The 16,641-nt window shown below is 44.1% G+C and overlaps 1 protein-coding gene across 1 annotated transcript in view; it reads left to right on the forward strand.

The window, feature by feature from the left end:
- The window catches only part of Pld1 (phospholipase D1), a 171,889-nt gene that overhangs the window by 112,112 nt on the left and 43,136 nt on the right, over nt 1-16,641 (forward strand). The window contains 2 exon segments of the mRNA XM_052730200.1: nt 9,761-9,871; nt 13,354-13,442. Of these exon segments, the coding sequence (XP_052586160.1) occupies nt 9,761-9,871; nt 13,354-13,442 (200 nt within the window).

Below are 16,641 nucleotides of genomic sequence, written 5' to 3' on the forward strand. Positions count from 1 at the left end.
AAGCCAGCTTCTGTTAAGTATTGGTCAAAAATGTATTGTTGATCTGCTGCGGAGATGGCATGTGGTGGGAGTGCCTGCTGCCAGCCACACCTGATGATTTGAGTTTGATACACTACACTCACGTGGTGGGAGGAGACTCCTGCAGGCTCTTCTCTGACCTTCCCACCCTTCCTGTGTCAAGTGTGTGCCCACACACATGCACAAGTAATATATATGATTATATCTGTATCTATAGATATCTATATATCTGAGATATTTTAGCCCATGCTGATTACATCGAGACTCAGCCAGCATGTTTAAATACCATATGCTTTATACAAGCATATATTTAAGCACCATCTGTTTACACTGTAAGCCATCATTTGTGTCCTGAGAGGAGGGGATAAAAAACAGTTTTGCTGCCTCTGGAAACATTGTTTCCTGGGAAGAGACAGTAGAAAATTCTTTTGGTAACTCACCTGAATGCCCTAAGAGCTTGTTAACAAGAAGGGGCAGAGCTTGTTCTTGTGCCTGAGGAATGAGACCACCTGCTGTAAACCACTGTCCTTGGAGAGGGTAATGTAGCTAGCTAGTGTAAGGCCAGAAGAGGGGTCTGAAGATGATGGTCAGTGACCTTGAACTTGCCCATCACCAGTGAGGATTAACCTATGACAGCTTTCCTAAACTGGCTTTTGCCTGTGAAATGCTGATGAGGATTTCACAGAAAACGGGTTTCCAAGGCTTCTTCACTAACAACAAACAAACAAAAGTTGTGCCTTCGTTATGTTAATATGTCAAGGAGCCACTGAAGAGCTTGTGTGCCATGGGGCCATTTTCAAAGTTTATCGGACAGATTCTCATTTTATTTCTTCTCATCTGCTTCTGTCTGAGTCCACTGGAGCTTGAGGCTCACATGTATGAAGAGTTTCCAGTGAAAGCCAGGGCGGTGGAGTCGCCGGAAGTACTAATGCCACTGTGGGGCTAAGCCAGGAATGAAGGCAGGGACGGGACCAAGGGAAGACACAGACATACCGAAAATGAGGGGCAAGAGACTCAAATGGAGGAAAATCAGCTAAATGTCACTGACGGCATCTCTAGAGAGGGATGTGACTGTGTCATGCTGGGTGGGCCACTGTGTGAGTTGAGGTCACCCTGGAGAATGCTCCCACAGCTCCATGGGATGTCTGTTCTGTGTGACACAAAAGTGTATCTGAGAGTGGCCGGGAGAAGGAAGTGAAAAAGGGATTCGGCATTTCTAGAAACACAGGACAACCGTCAGCTCAGCACAGTGTGTCAGAAAACCACCAAGTCAGGAAAGGCGGTGCCACAGCACCTGAGGCCTTAGCGGATCATCCCTCATACCTGAGGCCTCTTCCTCACAGGAAGTCTTATGAACTGTGTGAGTCAGATCTTCTCCCTTCAGGCCCCAAAGAGACTCCCACTCAACATCTTTAATAACTGAAGGGTCGCTGTACTGTATTAATTACCTTTTAGTGACTTCACCTGATGTAGCTTGGAGCCCACATAAAGTTCAAATGCCTACACACCCCGACTTTTAAAGGAGTAATAGTTATGTTTATTACTAAATAGAAGCCACTGTTAGAATTTGTGACTAGATAACTAAACCCGTTTTGGTGGATCTTGGAGAAAAAATAAAAATGTGAAAATGAATTGCAACATTGTGGGTGCGGTTGGTCACGGGGTTCGCTGTCGGACAGTGACAACTGGAATCACAAGGATACCAAAGTAGAAAATACATTATTCGTGAGCTCTTTAATTCCAAGATAATAGTTTCTTTTGTCCTTCTGATCCTCAACACCTAATATGTATATTTTTGAATTATTTATTTTTATTTCATGTGCATTGATGTTTTGCCTGCATGTGTGTCTGTGTGAGGATGTCAGGTTTTGGAGTTACAGACAGCTGTGAGCTGCCATGTGGATGCTGGGAACTGAACTTGGGTCTCTTGGAAGAACAGTCAGTGCTCCTAACTGCTGAGTCATCTCTCCAACCCCCAAACCTAATATTTTTATAGTTAACTTTTATCCTCTCAGTCCCTAAACCTAGGGTTACTTCTTGGCTACCTGAAGTTAAGGCCACGAGGGGAGAGAATGAGTTGTTCTTTAAGGGGCCCTACCTTAGGGTCAGGACAACTCACTGCTCAGTCCTTTCTCAACCCTTGTCCCTAGGGCTAGGGCTACAGCCCTGCTGGTTGATGGCTAGTGTGCCTGAAGCTTTGGGTTTGGTCCTCAGCATCCCATAAGACTCAGAGTATAAGTTCATGCTGCAGTTCCAGAGATAAGAAGATAAGAAAGGCACGGTTATCCTTGGCTACATAGCAAGCTCACGGCTGACCTGGGATATAGAAAACCCTGTCTCAAAAAAGATGAATATTTAATTTTGTGTCCTTTTTCTTATAGGGCCCTCCCCTGATTTAGAATGCATAAAACCTAGAGAAATCTGGGGTTCTACTGGTTTTCAGCTAAACAGCTGTGGTTCTGAAAACTGGCTGCGGCAGGAAGCTAGGAAAGCCTAGGATAGCAGACAGGGGAATCTGTGCCTGATATGTAAAATTAAATTAAATTATAAAATAAAAAAAGAAACAAAAATCCCCCACTGGGCAAAGTCCTCTGGGTTCTGTCAGTGCTGGCTCTTGACGCTCTACACCCAGTGCTTCTCACCTTCCTAAGGCTGCGGCCCTGTCATACAGTTCCTCATGGGGTGGTCATCCCCAGCCTTAAAATTATTTCTGCTGTTACTTGTAACTGTAATATTGCTACTGTTGTGAACAATAATGTAAAATATCTGATATGTGGGGTATCCGATACCCCCAGTAGAGTATCAGAAGGGTTGTTCGACTCCCAAAGGGATCATGACCCACAAGTTGAAAACCACTACTGTGATGTTTCAAAAGTTTGCAAGGAAGAAGTTGACTTTGGAATCATTAGAAGGGTTCTAAGTCAAAATCCTTATGTCTTTTTATTTATTGAAATGGAGAAAAAGAATATTTGACATGGTAAAGTAAATAATTGAGAAAATTCATTGTAAATGGATGTTTCCTGTCCTGACCACCTAGTCCCAAATAACTCAGAGGCCGAATATAAATTATAAATGCTCTACTGATAGCTCAGGCTTGTTACTAGCTAACTCTTACACTTAAATTAACCCATATTTCTATTTATGCTTTGCCACATGGCTCATGGCTTGTTACCTCTTTTTTTACATGTCCTGCTTGCTCTGCAGCTAGCTGGTGTCTCTCCTCACTCCACCTGCCTTCTTCCCATCATCCTCAGTTTGGCTTTCCTGCCTAACTTCCTGCCCAGCTGACTGGCCTGTCAGCTTTTTTATTAATCAATGAGAGTAATACATATTCCATAGTGTACAAAAGGATTGTTCCACAGCAATTCATAGCTAGCCATTATTCATTTGCAGAAGGGAACCAGGTATTTGGTAATATGAAAACCCTTGCACACTCTTCCACAGAGGAGTGGTGTGGCCAGGCCAAGGAAAGGGGAACTGAACCTTGTAGAATGGAGACCCATAGGTACTGTCACTTCTGAGAAAGTCACCCAGACCTGAGAACTGACTCCAGCAGCTTCTACCAGCTCCTTTGTGTGGTTCTCTTTAGTTACACCCAATGGATGCGTTTGGAGAACAGAAAAGGTGTTGTATTGCAGATGGGTGCAAAAGCAGAGCAGGAAAGGGGGTGTTAGGATCTGAACATAACACTGATGCTTGGTCTCCACCTGGCCATGCTATCTGAAGAGGTGCTGGAAACTGGGTGCTAGGTTCCTGCTGGAGGAGGTGGTCACCAGGGGCATTCCTGGACGGTTATACCTTGTCCCTGAGCCTTCCTCTGTGTCTGCTTTCTGGATGCCGCGAGATGAGCAACTTTGCCTTTCCACGGGCTCCCTGCCCCATGCTCAGCTGCACCATGGCCCAGAAACAGTGGAGCTGGTCTGCCTAGACTAAAACCTGTGAAACCATTGACTGGTGTTAGTATCTTCTCCTGTCACTCGTCCTTACGGTAGCTTGATCACAGCTGAGAGAAAGCAGCTGTGTGCACTTACATGGATGTGAATTCCCTGAATTCATGGAGTTGTTTTTCCATTTACAGGCTAGGTTTTCATGGATCACCATGTGTGAACATGGGTCTTGGTCAGCAGCAGGTGCTACTGAACAAGGAAGTTTTACTCCATGGCCAGCACTCGCGACTTTTTGTAGATTCCTTATTTATTTTCAACAATGTATGAGAAGTACTTCTGCCCAGCCCCTGTCTTTGCAGATAATGGAACTAAAGTTTGGTAGTTTGAAACCAGAGTAAATGATACAGACATGGTGGTGCTGGCACTTAAGAGGCTGAGGCAGGAGGACGCCCACCAGTTCAAGACCACCGTTGGCTATAGAATGAAACCCTGTCTCTCAAAACCAAACAAACAGCCTGCATGGGTCAGCGGTGGGAATGGACCTTGATTGCCTGCAGTCTGGCTCCAGCTCTGAGGCTGTTAAGTGCTAAAGGTGGACACTGTTTCCGGTATGTCCTAGGGTGACTGTAGCCACAGAAGGCCCATCAAGGTGACAATGCTTCCTCTGTCACATCCTTTAGGACCATCTCCCATTGCCTGTCTTTCTTTTGTATCTTTTTGGTTCCCCAAAGCACCCAACCATACATATCTGCTCCCACCCCACCCGCACCCAACCATACATATCTGCTCCCACCCCACCCGCACCCAACCATACATATCTGCTCCCACCCCACCCTCACCCAACCATACATATCTGCTCCCACCCCACCCTCACCCAACCATACATATCTGCTCCCACCCCACCCTTACCCAACCATACATATCTGCTCCCACCCCACCCTTACCCAACCATACATATCTGCTCCCACCTCACCCTTACCCAACCATACATATCTGCTCCCACCCCACCCTTACCCAACCATACATATCTGCTCCCACCCCACCCTTACCCAACCATACATATCTGCTCCCACCCCACCCTTACCACGAATGTATCTCTCCTTGAGTCTCTTTTTTTAAACATTATGTTTTCTTTCTCTTCTTCAGCCTCAAGACTGCCTTCTTCCTTTGGCTCTGGTAAAAGGCTGTTCTTGTGAAAATTGCCTAGCCAGTTAAGCAGCAGGCCCTCAAACAAAGGGGTTGTTAGAGGGTGCTTGAGAAGGAGGCAGAGGCCTAGGTCAATGTCTTCACTTCCTTGACTGTGGTTGTTTTTAGCCCAGACTGGAAGAGCAAGGCTCGGTCTAGGGAGCACTTCGTTTTTTCCTCAGACTCTGCCACTTGGGGGCATCCTCAGGAATGGATGCCAGCCTCACCCTGAGGGACAGGCACACACACACACACACACACACACACACACACACACACACACACACACTTTTGTCCTAAGCAATCTTTGTCCATAATTCACTTGGACACTTAAGGAAGTAACAAGGAATTAAAATATATATTATATTAATTATATTATATATGATATGTGTGTGTGTGTGTGTGTGTGTGTGTGTGTGTGTGTGTGTGTGTGTGTGTGTACATACATACCCACACTGAATTTACAGGGAATAGAAGCATTCTGGTGAAAAAGAAGAAAGAAACTTGGTGCAGATATTAGGAACGTCCTGAAAGTTTTCCTGCAAGAGAGACTTCTGTTCTTTATGTATTCCTCTTAGGCCCATTGTATGAGAGGGGAAAGGTTGTGGTTAATGAGGAGGCTATTTTTAGTTTAAAAAATAGGACACTGTGCAAAGGAAAATTTCCAGTCCTGGTTATGATTTTTGTCACTAAACCATCAAGTCAGATTCATGCCATTTTCATGTTGTATATTCAAATTTGAGGTCTGGAAAGTGTAGGCTAGATTTTACTTCCAGAACATTTGGGGTATTATTTTGCATGTGAGGGGATGGCCGCAAGGCTTGTCTCTATTACACTGTTTCAAAAATTGAAACGGAGACAAGCTGGGAGGCCAATGAAACAGAAGGAGGAGAATGATTCGTAAATAGGAAACAAACAGATCCATCAACACATGCTTGGCGCTCTGAACGACTGAGGGAACTTTCTAGACCACTGAAGAGGGAGCGCGATTACGATGCTTTTATACAACTTCAAGATTGTAGCTAGAGTTTTCCTGCCCGGCCCACAGTCAGGACAAATCTCTCTCACCTGCCAGTCCCACAGCCGCTCAGACCCAACCAAGTAAACACAGAGACTTATATTGCTTACAAACTGTATGGCCGTGGCAGGCTTCTTGCTAACTGTTCTTACAGCTTAAATTAATCCATTTCTATAAATCTATACCTTGCCATGTGGCTCGTGGCTTACTGGCATCTTCACATGCTGTTTCTCATCATGGCAGCTGGCAGTGTCTCTCTGACTCAGCCTTCCACTTCCCAGCTTTATTCTCCTCCTTGTCCCGCCTACACTTCCTGCCTAGCCAATGGCCAATCAGTGTTTTATTTATTGACCAATCAGCAACACATTTGCCATACAGAACATCCCACAGCACAAGATTCCAAAGCCAAACACATAGGCAGGGCCAAAGGGAAATTAGTTTCCATTGCTCTTGGGGCAACAGGCAAATTTTAACTAATTAGAAGGGTAAACGACCAATAATCCCAAGTGACTTTTTTTCTTTTGCCTCTCTTGCTTAAAATCTAACTTTCAAGCTTGCCCCCAGATAATGACTACTCTTTTATTTTTTATCTTTTGGGTTTTTGAGACAGGGTTTCTCTGTGTAGTTTTGGTGCCTGTCCTGGATCTTGTTCTGTAGCCCAGGCTGGCCTCAAACTCACAGAGATCCGCCTGGCTCTGCCTCCTGAGTGCTGGCGTGTGCCACCACTGCCTGGCTATGATGACTGTTCTTAATGAAGTGACTTTCCACTGTGAGGAAAGGCTTGGAATAGCCAATGGGATTCATAACCATCCATGAGCCCTCGGGAGTTGGGCAACGTCCGGTATTTGGATGTTGTAAGCATTTTGAGACCCTCCGCTTTGGCATATGGTCTGCCCCATACAATGGGTTATGTTTTCTGGGCATACAGCTTGACTTTAAACATTTAAATGCCTCTGATAACCTGTGCTTCATGGAAAAATGACAGCTATCTGACCTCCTTGCTTTTCTTCCTGGCAGGCTTGGCTAATCAACCTCAGAGTTGCCTATCAGTGTACCCTGCCCCAAGAATTTTTTTCATTATAGCTTGGCAGACACTCCAAATTGATATGACATGCGAGTTGACACCTGCTATGACATCTGGTTGCTGCAAATTTTTATCTTCCATGCATGAGTTTACTGAGTCTTTGAATCAGAGTCGATTTTGAGAGTGGGAAAGAAAAGCAAGTGTAGGTTTCTGGTTCTCAGGGGAAGGCTAGGGCTTCCTGTCAGGGCTGCTTATAAGTTCAGCCAGTAACTTGACAGAGCTGTGCATTACTGAGTACCACTTAGGCTTATTTCCATGTTGGGATTTATAATTAAGTCGTGAGGTTAACATACGAAGGGGTCTCACTATGGTGAGACCAACTCGTTCGTTCTGCCGTTTTGTCTCAACAGCAGTTGAGGGAGAGAGGAAGGGCTGGGAGGTGAAGACAGGGAACTGAGAGACTGCACTCAGTTGTCCGGTGGGGAATGGAGCCTCCATGGCACTGGAATGGGCCAGGTGAAGGTGCTCTAACCCGGAGCTGTGGGGTCTGTCTTTCATCATGAGCTGCCAGGTGCCAGCTGTACCCAGTGTTGCAGACTTGAATGGGGATGTGCTCTGAGAACCTTTACAACGCAGTCTGCATCCTTGGGGTCATACTGCCCAGCAGTAACATCTACCATTCAACTAAACAGACCAAGAGTTGAAAATTTCATTTATTCTTTGTTTCTATCTGGTGACTAATAACACAGTTCCTTGGAGATCTGTTATTTCCTGGACCATTTTAACTTGATTCGTGTTCATGGTTACATTTTCCACTTCACATATTGACATGTATTTACCTGACAAAATTGAAATACAGCACTGAGTGTTGGGGGAATCCTGTCTAATAAGTACCCCATATCCAGATCAAGATTGAATTTTGAAGGGGACACACTGATGACTTTTTTTTTTTTTGGTTTTTCAAGACAGCGTTTCTCTGTGTAGCTTTGTGCCTTTCCTGGAACTCATTTTGGAGACCAGGCTGGCCTCGAACTTGCAGAGATCCTCCTGCCTCTGCCTCCTGAGTGCTGGGATTAAAGGCGTGCGCCACCACAGCCTGGCCCCCCACACTGATGACTTTTAGCAAGCACTAGCTTCACATTTCCTTAGGCTGGTACCTATTATTTTAAAATTACTAAGTGTTTTACCAGACCTTTTTATAGATAATATATGTGAAGCTGATTGTCTCCTGGGTTAGATTTTACAGTCTTACTTCAACCGTCCTTTTCACTTGAGATTTTAACTGACTCTGTGAGGACCAGTTTCAACATTCATTTCAATTAGAAACAACAAATCTATTTCTCCAGTTCTCCTGCTCTCTTCCCCTCTCCCCTGCCCCCTTCCTTTTCTTCTCACTTCTACTCCTGTGAGACAGGCTCTCCTGTAGTCCAGGCTTGTCTTAACCTCACTGTGTAGCCAAGGATGACCTGAACTCTGAGCCTCCTGCCTCCACTCTCCAAATGCTGGGCTCACAGGTATGTGCCAGTGACATCTGGCTTATGGGGTGCTAGGGATGGCAAACAGGGCTTTGTGTATGCTAGGCAAACACTCTCCCAACTGCTACGTGCTCAGGCCTCTGATGATTCTTCTGTGATGATATGCAGTTGCTTAAGAAAACCAAGATGTGTATACTAAGTAAACGTCGTACTGCAACAGTTAAAATCCTGGAAGGACTACCAAGTGAAAGTCATTTAGTGTTGGGAAGGCCAAGGGATGCCTCCAGTGTTCCCCTGCCCCCCCCTGCCCACCCTGCAGCCATGCACAGCCACGGTCTGCTCTGTATCATCTGATCTGCCATAGCTCAAATGCACCTGCTAATGCTGTCATCGTTAGTCAACAGTTGCATCCTGTTTACTAGGTATGAGTCTTGCTGATACACAGGTCATGGTCATTAATCTCTGCTCTGTAACAGGGTCTTTGACCTGTATGCAAGTGCAGCTGAAGGACTGTCATAGGGAAAGAGGACAAAGTTAGTGTAGTGACCTGAATAAGTCTTGAAATATTCCTTGTAGGAGCCACAACTTAAGTCTTTAAGTTTTGAATGAAATGATCCTGGATGGAAGGGTGTTATTTTAGTTTGCTTTTCTGTTGCTATGGTAAGTGCCATGCCCAAAAAGAAATTGGGAGAAAAGGGCTTATTACATCTTACAGGTTTCAGTCCATCATCCAGGGAAGCCAAAACACAAACTGAAGCAGGGACCATGGGGAATCAGCTTACTGGCTTGCTCCCTGGCTCCCATTCACACCGTTTTAATACAGCCCAGGCCCACCTGCCTAGGGGTGGCATTGCTCACAGCAAGCCTGATCCTCCTACATCAGGTAGAAATCAAGGAAATGCCCAGAGACTTGCCCACAGGCCAGTGTGACGAGGCAGTTGTTCAGCTGAGGTTCCTTCTTCCCAGCTGTGACAAAGGACAAGATTCGCTGTCACAAGAGTATTTTCTGAGTGCGCTCTAACGCTCCCTTGTATCACGTGGGACTCGAGCCACGCTAGTCACTGGTTTAGAAGGAAAAGGAGCGACTGTGTCAGTACAAATGGTGTCGTCTCTGTTGTCTGATGTTCTCTCGCTGCTGACTGCTGTCTTGCAGCTGCTCCGATCTGCTGCTGATTGGTCTGCTGGGATAAAGCACCACGAGGAGTCGATCCACACTGCCTACACCTATGTGATAGAGAACAGCAAGCACTACATCTACATTGAAGTAAGTACGTCAGCAAGTCAGTTACGCCGCCTGCCTTCCAAGCGTCTAAGTTCCTAGTGCTGTGACAAACACACGACCCAGAGCAGTTTGGGGGAAGGAAAGAGTTTATTTGGTTTACATTTCCACGTCACAGTTCATCGCCGAGGGAAGTCAGGGCAGGAAGTTAAGCAGGGCAGGGACTTGGAGGTAGGAACCAAAGAGACCATGGAGGAACGTGGCTTACTGGCTTACTTCCCATGGCTGGTTCAGCCTCCTTTCTTACGCTACCCAGGAATACCTGCCCAGGGTTGGCAATGTGGCAATGCCCCATTGAAGGACTGGATGCTCCCGTATCAATCATCGATCAGGAAAACGCTCCACAGAATTACTTGCCCATGAGCAATCTGATGGAGACATTTGCTCAATTTAGGTTCATCTTCCTAGACAACTTCAGTTTGTGTCGAGTTGACGAAAAACTAAACAGGACACCAAGTATCATCTAAGACTGTAGGGACCCCATTTCAGGAGTCCATATTAATAAGCATGAGTTGAGTTATGAAGGATTCCAGGGAAATACTGATTGAGGTCATTTGTATTTCCATCTCCCAGCATACCTGAATTCACTCTGCACCATCTTTAATTCAAGACTAATGGAGTCTTGCAAGCCCTTGTGGTACTAACATGTATCAGCTTATGAATATATATATATATATATATATATATATATATATATATATATATATATTTTTTTTTTTTTTTTTTTCCTGGAACAACCCCAGCATGGATGTGGAGGTTTTCACTGGGGTATGGTTAGAAAGTCTAGCATGAAGCATGTGCTATTTCAGGGGATCACACACATGCACACGTGCTCATGCACACACACACACACACACACACACACACACACACACACACACACACGTACGTGTGCTATGGGGAATCCTGGTGTAGGGAAAGACAGGGAAGGGAATGTGGGAATGGGTGATGTGAGGACGTTAAAACTGAGAGCCACTATTCATGATAAAGCCTTTCCAGACCACAGACTATGTTCAGAGTCCATGAGAAAATCTGAGAGCATCAAGATTTTACTGTGGGAACTTTAATTGAACTTCAAAGTAGATACAGAAATAGTACAAAACTCTTTGGAACCCCTGAGAAAAATAAAGAATCCCAATAATGGGGGGAGCAGACCAACACTTATCTCCATCCTTTATCCTGGTTTTATTTTCCATTGAATAAAAATAGAATGTTTAGCCAGAAGTGGATTGTTGGGAAGACCATGAACCCTGTTTTCCCTCTCTTAGAGTCCTGCTACTCTTCCCTTCCACAGAGTGGCAGTTGATTAAGGAGCATCAGCAAACAATTGTAGCTTTACTTATTTCTCAGACCCGGAGAAAGATAAACTAATTCAAAATATTAGCAGCCTAAATGCCTGTGTGTCCCACATGGGATCATGCCTCAGATAACAGACATTTGTGGAAACCAGGGATTTAATAGGACATTTGTTATCATTAGCTGTGAGAATGATGCTGTCATTGCAAAAGATGTGACAGTTGCCTTATCCAGCATCCAGTCATTTGTTTCATTTTTTAAAATAGCCTTAACACCAGCATCTTAGTTACTTTTCTTGTTGCCAGGGTAAACAGCTAACAAAAGCAATTAAGGCAGCATTGGTTTACTTTGGCTGGCGGTTCTGAAGGCTACAGTCCGTCATGGCAGTGAAGTCAGGCCACAGGAGCAGGAGGTGTCTGGTCACATGACACACACAGTCAGGGAGCAGGGTGGTGATGGATATGGGTGCTCAGCTCCCTTTGCCTTTTTAATCAGTCTGTGGTCAGTTTGTGAAACGGAGCTGTCCATACTTAGGGTGTGTCCTACCACCTCAGTTAACCTAATCTATATAAGCCCTCACCGACATGCCCATGGGCTGGTTTCCATGGTGATTCTAAATTCCATCAAGTTGACCATCATGACTATTACAGCCAACTTTTCTTGCCCATGCCAGCATGGCATTGAATGAGGTCAGCAATGCCATGTGGGCATTCATGATTGTGGGCATTTCTCTGGGTGATACGCATCAAGGTAAACAGTTAGCATGTACCTTAATCTTCAGAAGAAAAAAAGAAAGAGAGAAAACAAGCAAGCCATGGCATGTGGCAGTCTGTTCTTGTAGCTGATGAGGCATGCTAACCTTCTTTGCAGCAAGAGTTGTTCGAATCATGTTCTCAGAAGAGGGTCTGCACAATTCCTTCCTGCAAGTTGTCTCCTGGAGCCATTGTGCCTATGTGTTCCCTGCTGTGTAAAATCCTGTGCACTTATAAAAATGGTACTGCTGTCAAAGGGCGCAAATTTCCTTCGAGTTATTCCTTGAGATGGTTAGAAAATATTGCTTGAAGATTCATTTTGTTAGAAAATTACACTTGTGTTGTAACAATCTGGATTCTATTTCAATAGGCTGTACTCATAATATTTATTGGTTGTTTTTAACATTCTTTTATGCAGCAATAAAAATCCTTTGGATCATTAGGATAATAATGTAGCCATTTTCTAACAATAGTTTTAAAGAATATTTTATAGATCAATGAATAACAGAAGTGCTTAAAACAAATAAAAACTTTTTCCTAATATATATATATTAGAGATTTCAAATATTTTTATATATATTTGAGAGCCAGGGAGATGACCCCCTGGAGAAAGTCCTTTCCATATAAGCTTGAAGGATTAGAGTTCAAATCCTTAGCACACACATAAATGCTGGGTGAACTTCCTGGAAGCCCTACCCTCACTTGCAAAGTAGAAACAGGAGATTCCCAGAGCAGACTGGCAAACTCTCACCATGTCCTGGATTCAGTTGGGAGCCCTTCCTTGCCTTGTTAATAAGGTGGAGAGAGATGAAAGGTGACTCCCGAGGCAGGCTGGAACCCCCACAAGCACACATGGGCACTCTGACCAGAACAAACACATGTGCACACACCCATGACCATGCACACCACACAGAAAAAAAATTCTTTGGAAGAGATTTGCAACTGTTTAAGACAGAAGTTCAGGGTCAGGAGAGACCCAAAGACAGAAGACGAAGTGAAAGCAGATGCTAGGAAACACTGGAGAGACCTGAATGAGCAGGACTTCTGTCAGTCAGAATGCTTGCCAATGTAGAACGTTTATCACAAGCATGTGCGCGGTGTAGGAATCAAAAGGAAACCTAACTTAGAAATGTCCTTAGCATTCTAAGAATGTAATTTCGACATTTGTGTTAGGAAAGCCACAAAGCCTTCGACTTGAGGAAGATGTACTATTCACAGAATGACGTAATGCTCATGAGACCTGGGGTCACATGACACTTTCCATACTCTGAGCCATTTGCTTTCCTCGTGGGATTCTCTGGCCTCAGCATATCCATGTGTTAACCATTTTTTAAATAATCAGTATAGTGTTTGTTCCCTCATTCTCCACAGCTTCCAGAGAAAACAAGACCTCATACAAGTGTCCTATTTTTCTCACAGAACCAATTTTTTATAAGCTGCGCTGATGATAAAGTCGTGTTCAACAAGGTGGGCGATGCTATCGCCCAAAGAATCCTGAAAGCCCACAGGTAAGGTTCGCTTTGAACAGCAGTTTGAGCCAAACTACTGTAGCTGCTGTTGCTTTGCATGAGGTGGTTACAAAAGCTTGTGTTGGAAATGGACTCTTCTTTAGCTGTCTTGTGAGTCCGTTGCTGTGAAATATTCAGTTTATCTTGGTGGGAATCTGAATTTTTCCAGGATGCAATCAGCTTCCTGGCCTGCCTTTTTCCCACATATGGGGTTTGTGTTCTGATTTATTTCATGGCAGATAGTGAGCTATGCTCACACAAACCAAACAGAGCAGACAGAAAACGTTGCCACAGGGTTATATTTCAATTCTTGTTCCCAAATGTCATATTTCTTTAGCTCATAGAATTATTTCTCAGCAGTCTTATTCTGATCATATCCATATAGTATGCAATCCCCCCAATAAACTGAATAGTTCAACAGCTTAGCATGTTCACAAAGTAGATGTCGCTCGACCGGTTTTGTTATGTTTATTTTGATAATGATGCTACTATTACGTATGTGTATGCACATGGTACACCCATACACAGCACATGACATCATCCATGTGTGGAGCTCAGAATAGAGCTTCCATGAGTCAGTTCTCTCCTCCTTCCATGTGGGTTCCCAGGATCAAGCTCAGGCGGTCAGGATTGGCAGCAAGCACTTTTTCTCTGGCAGCTTTTTATGAGTATTTTCTTCTAAGAATTTGTTTTCATGTAAAAAAATGTTGTTTTTGATTTGGTGTGTATGTGTGTGTGTAGGTGCACACATGCCCACGGAGCTATCTTGCTGTCCTGATAATTTTTAGTTTTGTCTGGTAATATTTGTGTCTTTGAGTCACTGTGAGCTGTCTTTGTGTTTCGTGTGAGTTAGCGGTCCACTTTCACTGTGTTTGTGGATATAGATGCCCTAGCGCTATTGGTTGAACAGACTATGGCTACACCATCCTGAACGCACCCCTCCATGAGTTGTTTTGACTTCTGGGACTAATGATTTTGTTTGTGGCTAATTTGAACTCCATGCAAAAGTAGACAAATCAGCAGAGCCATTACACCTCACTATTTAAAGCCTTTGAATGTATGCAGTGAAAAATGTCACATTTATACACTTTTGGAGACAAAACCATTTTTCCATCCTTTTTCACATAATATGTAGAGATTTTAGAATGAATTACATCTTAATGGTAACTATCAATATTTTATCTCTTTCATAGTTTTTATTTATATCATCTTATTGAATCTTCACAATTGTGGAAGTGGGTCTGGTAGTTGTGGATGTTCAATAGATCATATGATTTGTGCTGTTATTTATTTTTCTTGTTGTTATGACAAAATGCCTCCCAAAGCAATTTAAGGCAGGAAGGCTTTGCTTTATCTCATAGTTTGAGGATACAGTCTGCCACAGTGGGGAAGGATGGCAGGATGTGAGGTGATGTCTGCCTTACATCTATAGTCAGAGACGGACACTGGTACTCAGCTTGCTTTCCTTGCTTTAACTCAGCCCAAGGCCCCAGTCAATATTAACCGTCAGTATTAACCCATTCAATATTAACCGTCAGTATTAACCCAGTCAATATTAACCATCAGTATTAACCCAGTCAATATTAACCGTCAGTATTAACCCAGTCAATATTAACCGTCAGTATTAACCCAGTCAATATTAACCGTCACACTTGTCTAGGCTGCTTCTCAGCAATAGGCCACAATAGCTCCAAGCCCCTAGTCTTCAGGATTTTGAAGGAGCAAGTGTTTCCTGATAGCTTGTGAATATGATCCATAGATGGTTAGGAAGAAAGGTGCGTTCACCACACGGGGTTTCCTCGAGTGGAGATAACTGGGGTGGGCCTTTATGGCACTTTCCCCTTCACCAGTCACTACACATACTGATCCCAGAGATGGGAAGGAATGAAGCAGGTTCCTTTGGTCCATGGAGGGTAACATCTGGAGAAGGTTGTCACTGGGAGTCAGCAGCCAGGCCTCTCAGCAGTGGGGATGGCTGCCTCCACCCCGTGCTGAGAGGATCTGGCTAGGCCTGCATTCTGGGCATCTTGTGGATGCTCAGCAGTGCTCACTCTCCACTGCTCATTAGAATCCCCACCAGGCTTCTGTAAAACTGCACACAGTTTGTCCCAGCTTCACATTGGCTGGATTGGATTACAGTTTCCTAGAGGGAGGCCATTGGATTGTACATTGCTGCAAAGATGGCCCCAGGCACAGCCAAGATTGTGTGGCACTCATCTGGAACACATAGACAGCTAGGAATAATAGTGTCTGTGTCTGGCTTCACAAGCAACATTTACTCTTTCCTCTCTGGATACTTTTTAAAGACACCAGAAAGGATTTATAAACAGCCTTGCTTGCAGTTGGGCGTACATATGCACACAGATTTCTCACACTCCTGGTCTCCCTAGTCTCTGGAGCAATTGGGGGACTTTGAAAGAATTCATTATTTTTCCATCAGCTTTGACATTTCATTGATGCCGAGGTGCCTGCTTTATTTAGAAGGCACATTTGGCAAAAGCAAAAAAAAAAAAAAAGCATGGTTTTATGAAGTTGTAGTAAATCACAGAACAGTATTAAGTCGGCAAATGAGTTCATTGCGGTGAATGGTGGGTTGTGACTTTTGGAACTGTCATTAACTGATAAATGCAATTGAATGAACTGGAACGTTCATCTCTCTTAGTTCCCTATAGGTACCTGCAAGCTGGGGTTGGGTTGTTTGAGAGCCTGAGAGGATATTTTTCTGTGTGTATGTGTACACCTGTGAGAGTGAGTGAACGTGTGTGTTTGTGTGTGTGTATGTGTTTGTGTGTGTGTGTATGAGTGTGTGTGTGTGTGTGTGTGTGTGTGTGTGTGTGTGTGTGTGTGTGTGTGTTTGTGTGTACAGGCCAGAGGATAGCCTCAGCTTCCATTCCTCAGGTGCTGTGGGCTATCACTAGACAAGAAGATTGAATAATTGATTAAAATGTATAGAAGTATTCAAGTCAGAAATGCTTTAGAATGTCAGTACTTCAAAGTGAGTAGAGGAGGTAAAAGACCTCAATTGAAAGTATGTCCAAGAGAAAGATTGAACTTAAAAAAAATCAAGACTGATACTGAAATAAAATGTTTAAGTTAAGCCAGGCATGGTGGTGCATGCCTTTAATCCCACCAGAGGCAAGCAGATCTGTGTGAGTTCAAGGCCAGCCTGGTCTACATAGTTCTAGGATAGCCAGGCTAT

The sequence above is a fragment of the Peromyscus californicus genome, unplaced genomic scaffold (assembly GCF_007827085.1).
Source record: "Peromyscus californicus insignis strain IS unplaced genomic scaffold, ASM782708v3 Scaffold_9__1_contigs__length_137607984, whole genome shotgun sequence".
Lineage (NCBI taxonomy): Eukaryota > Metazoa > Chordata > Mammalia > Rodentia > Cricetidae > Peromyscus > Peromyscus californicus.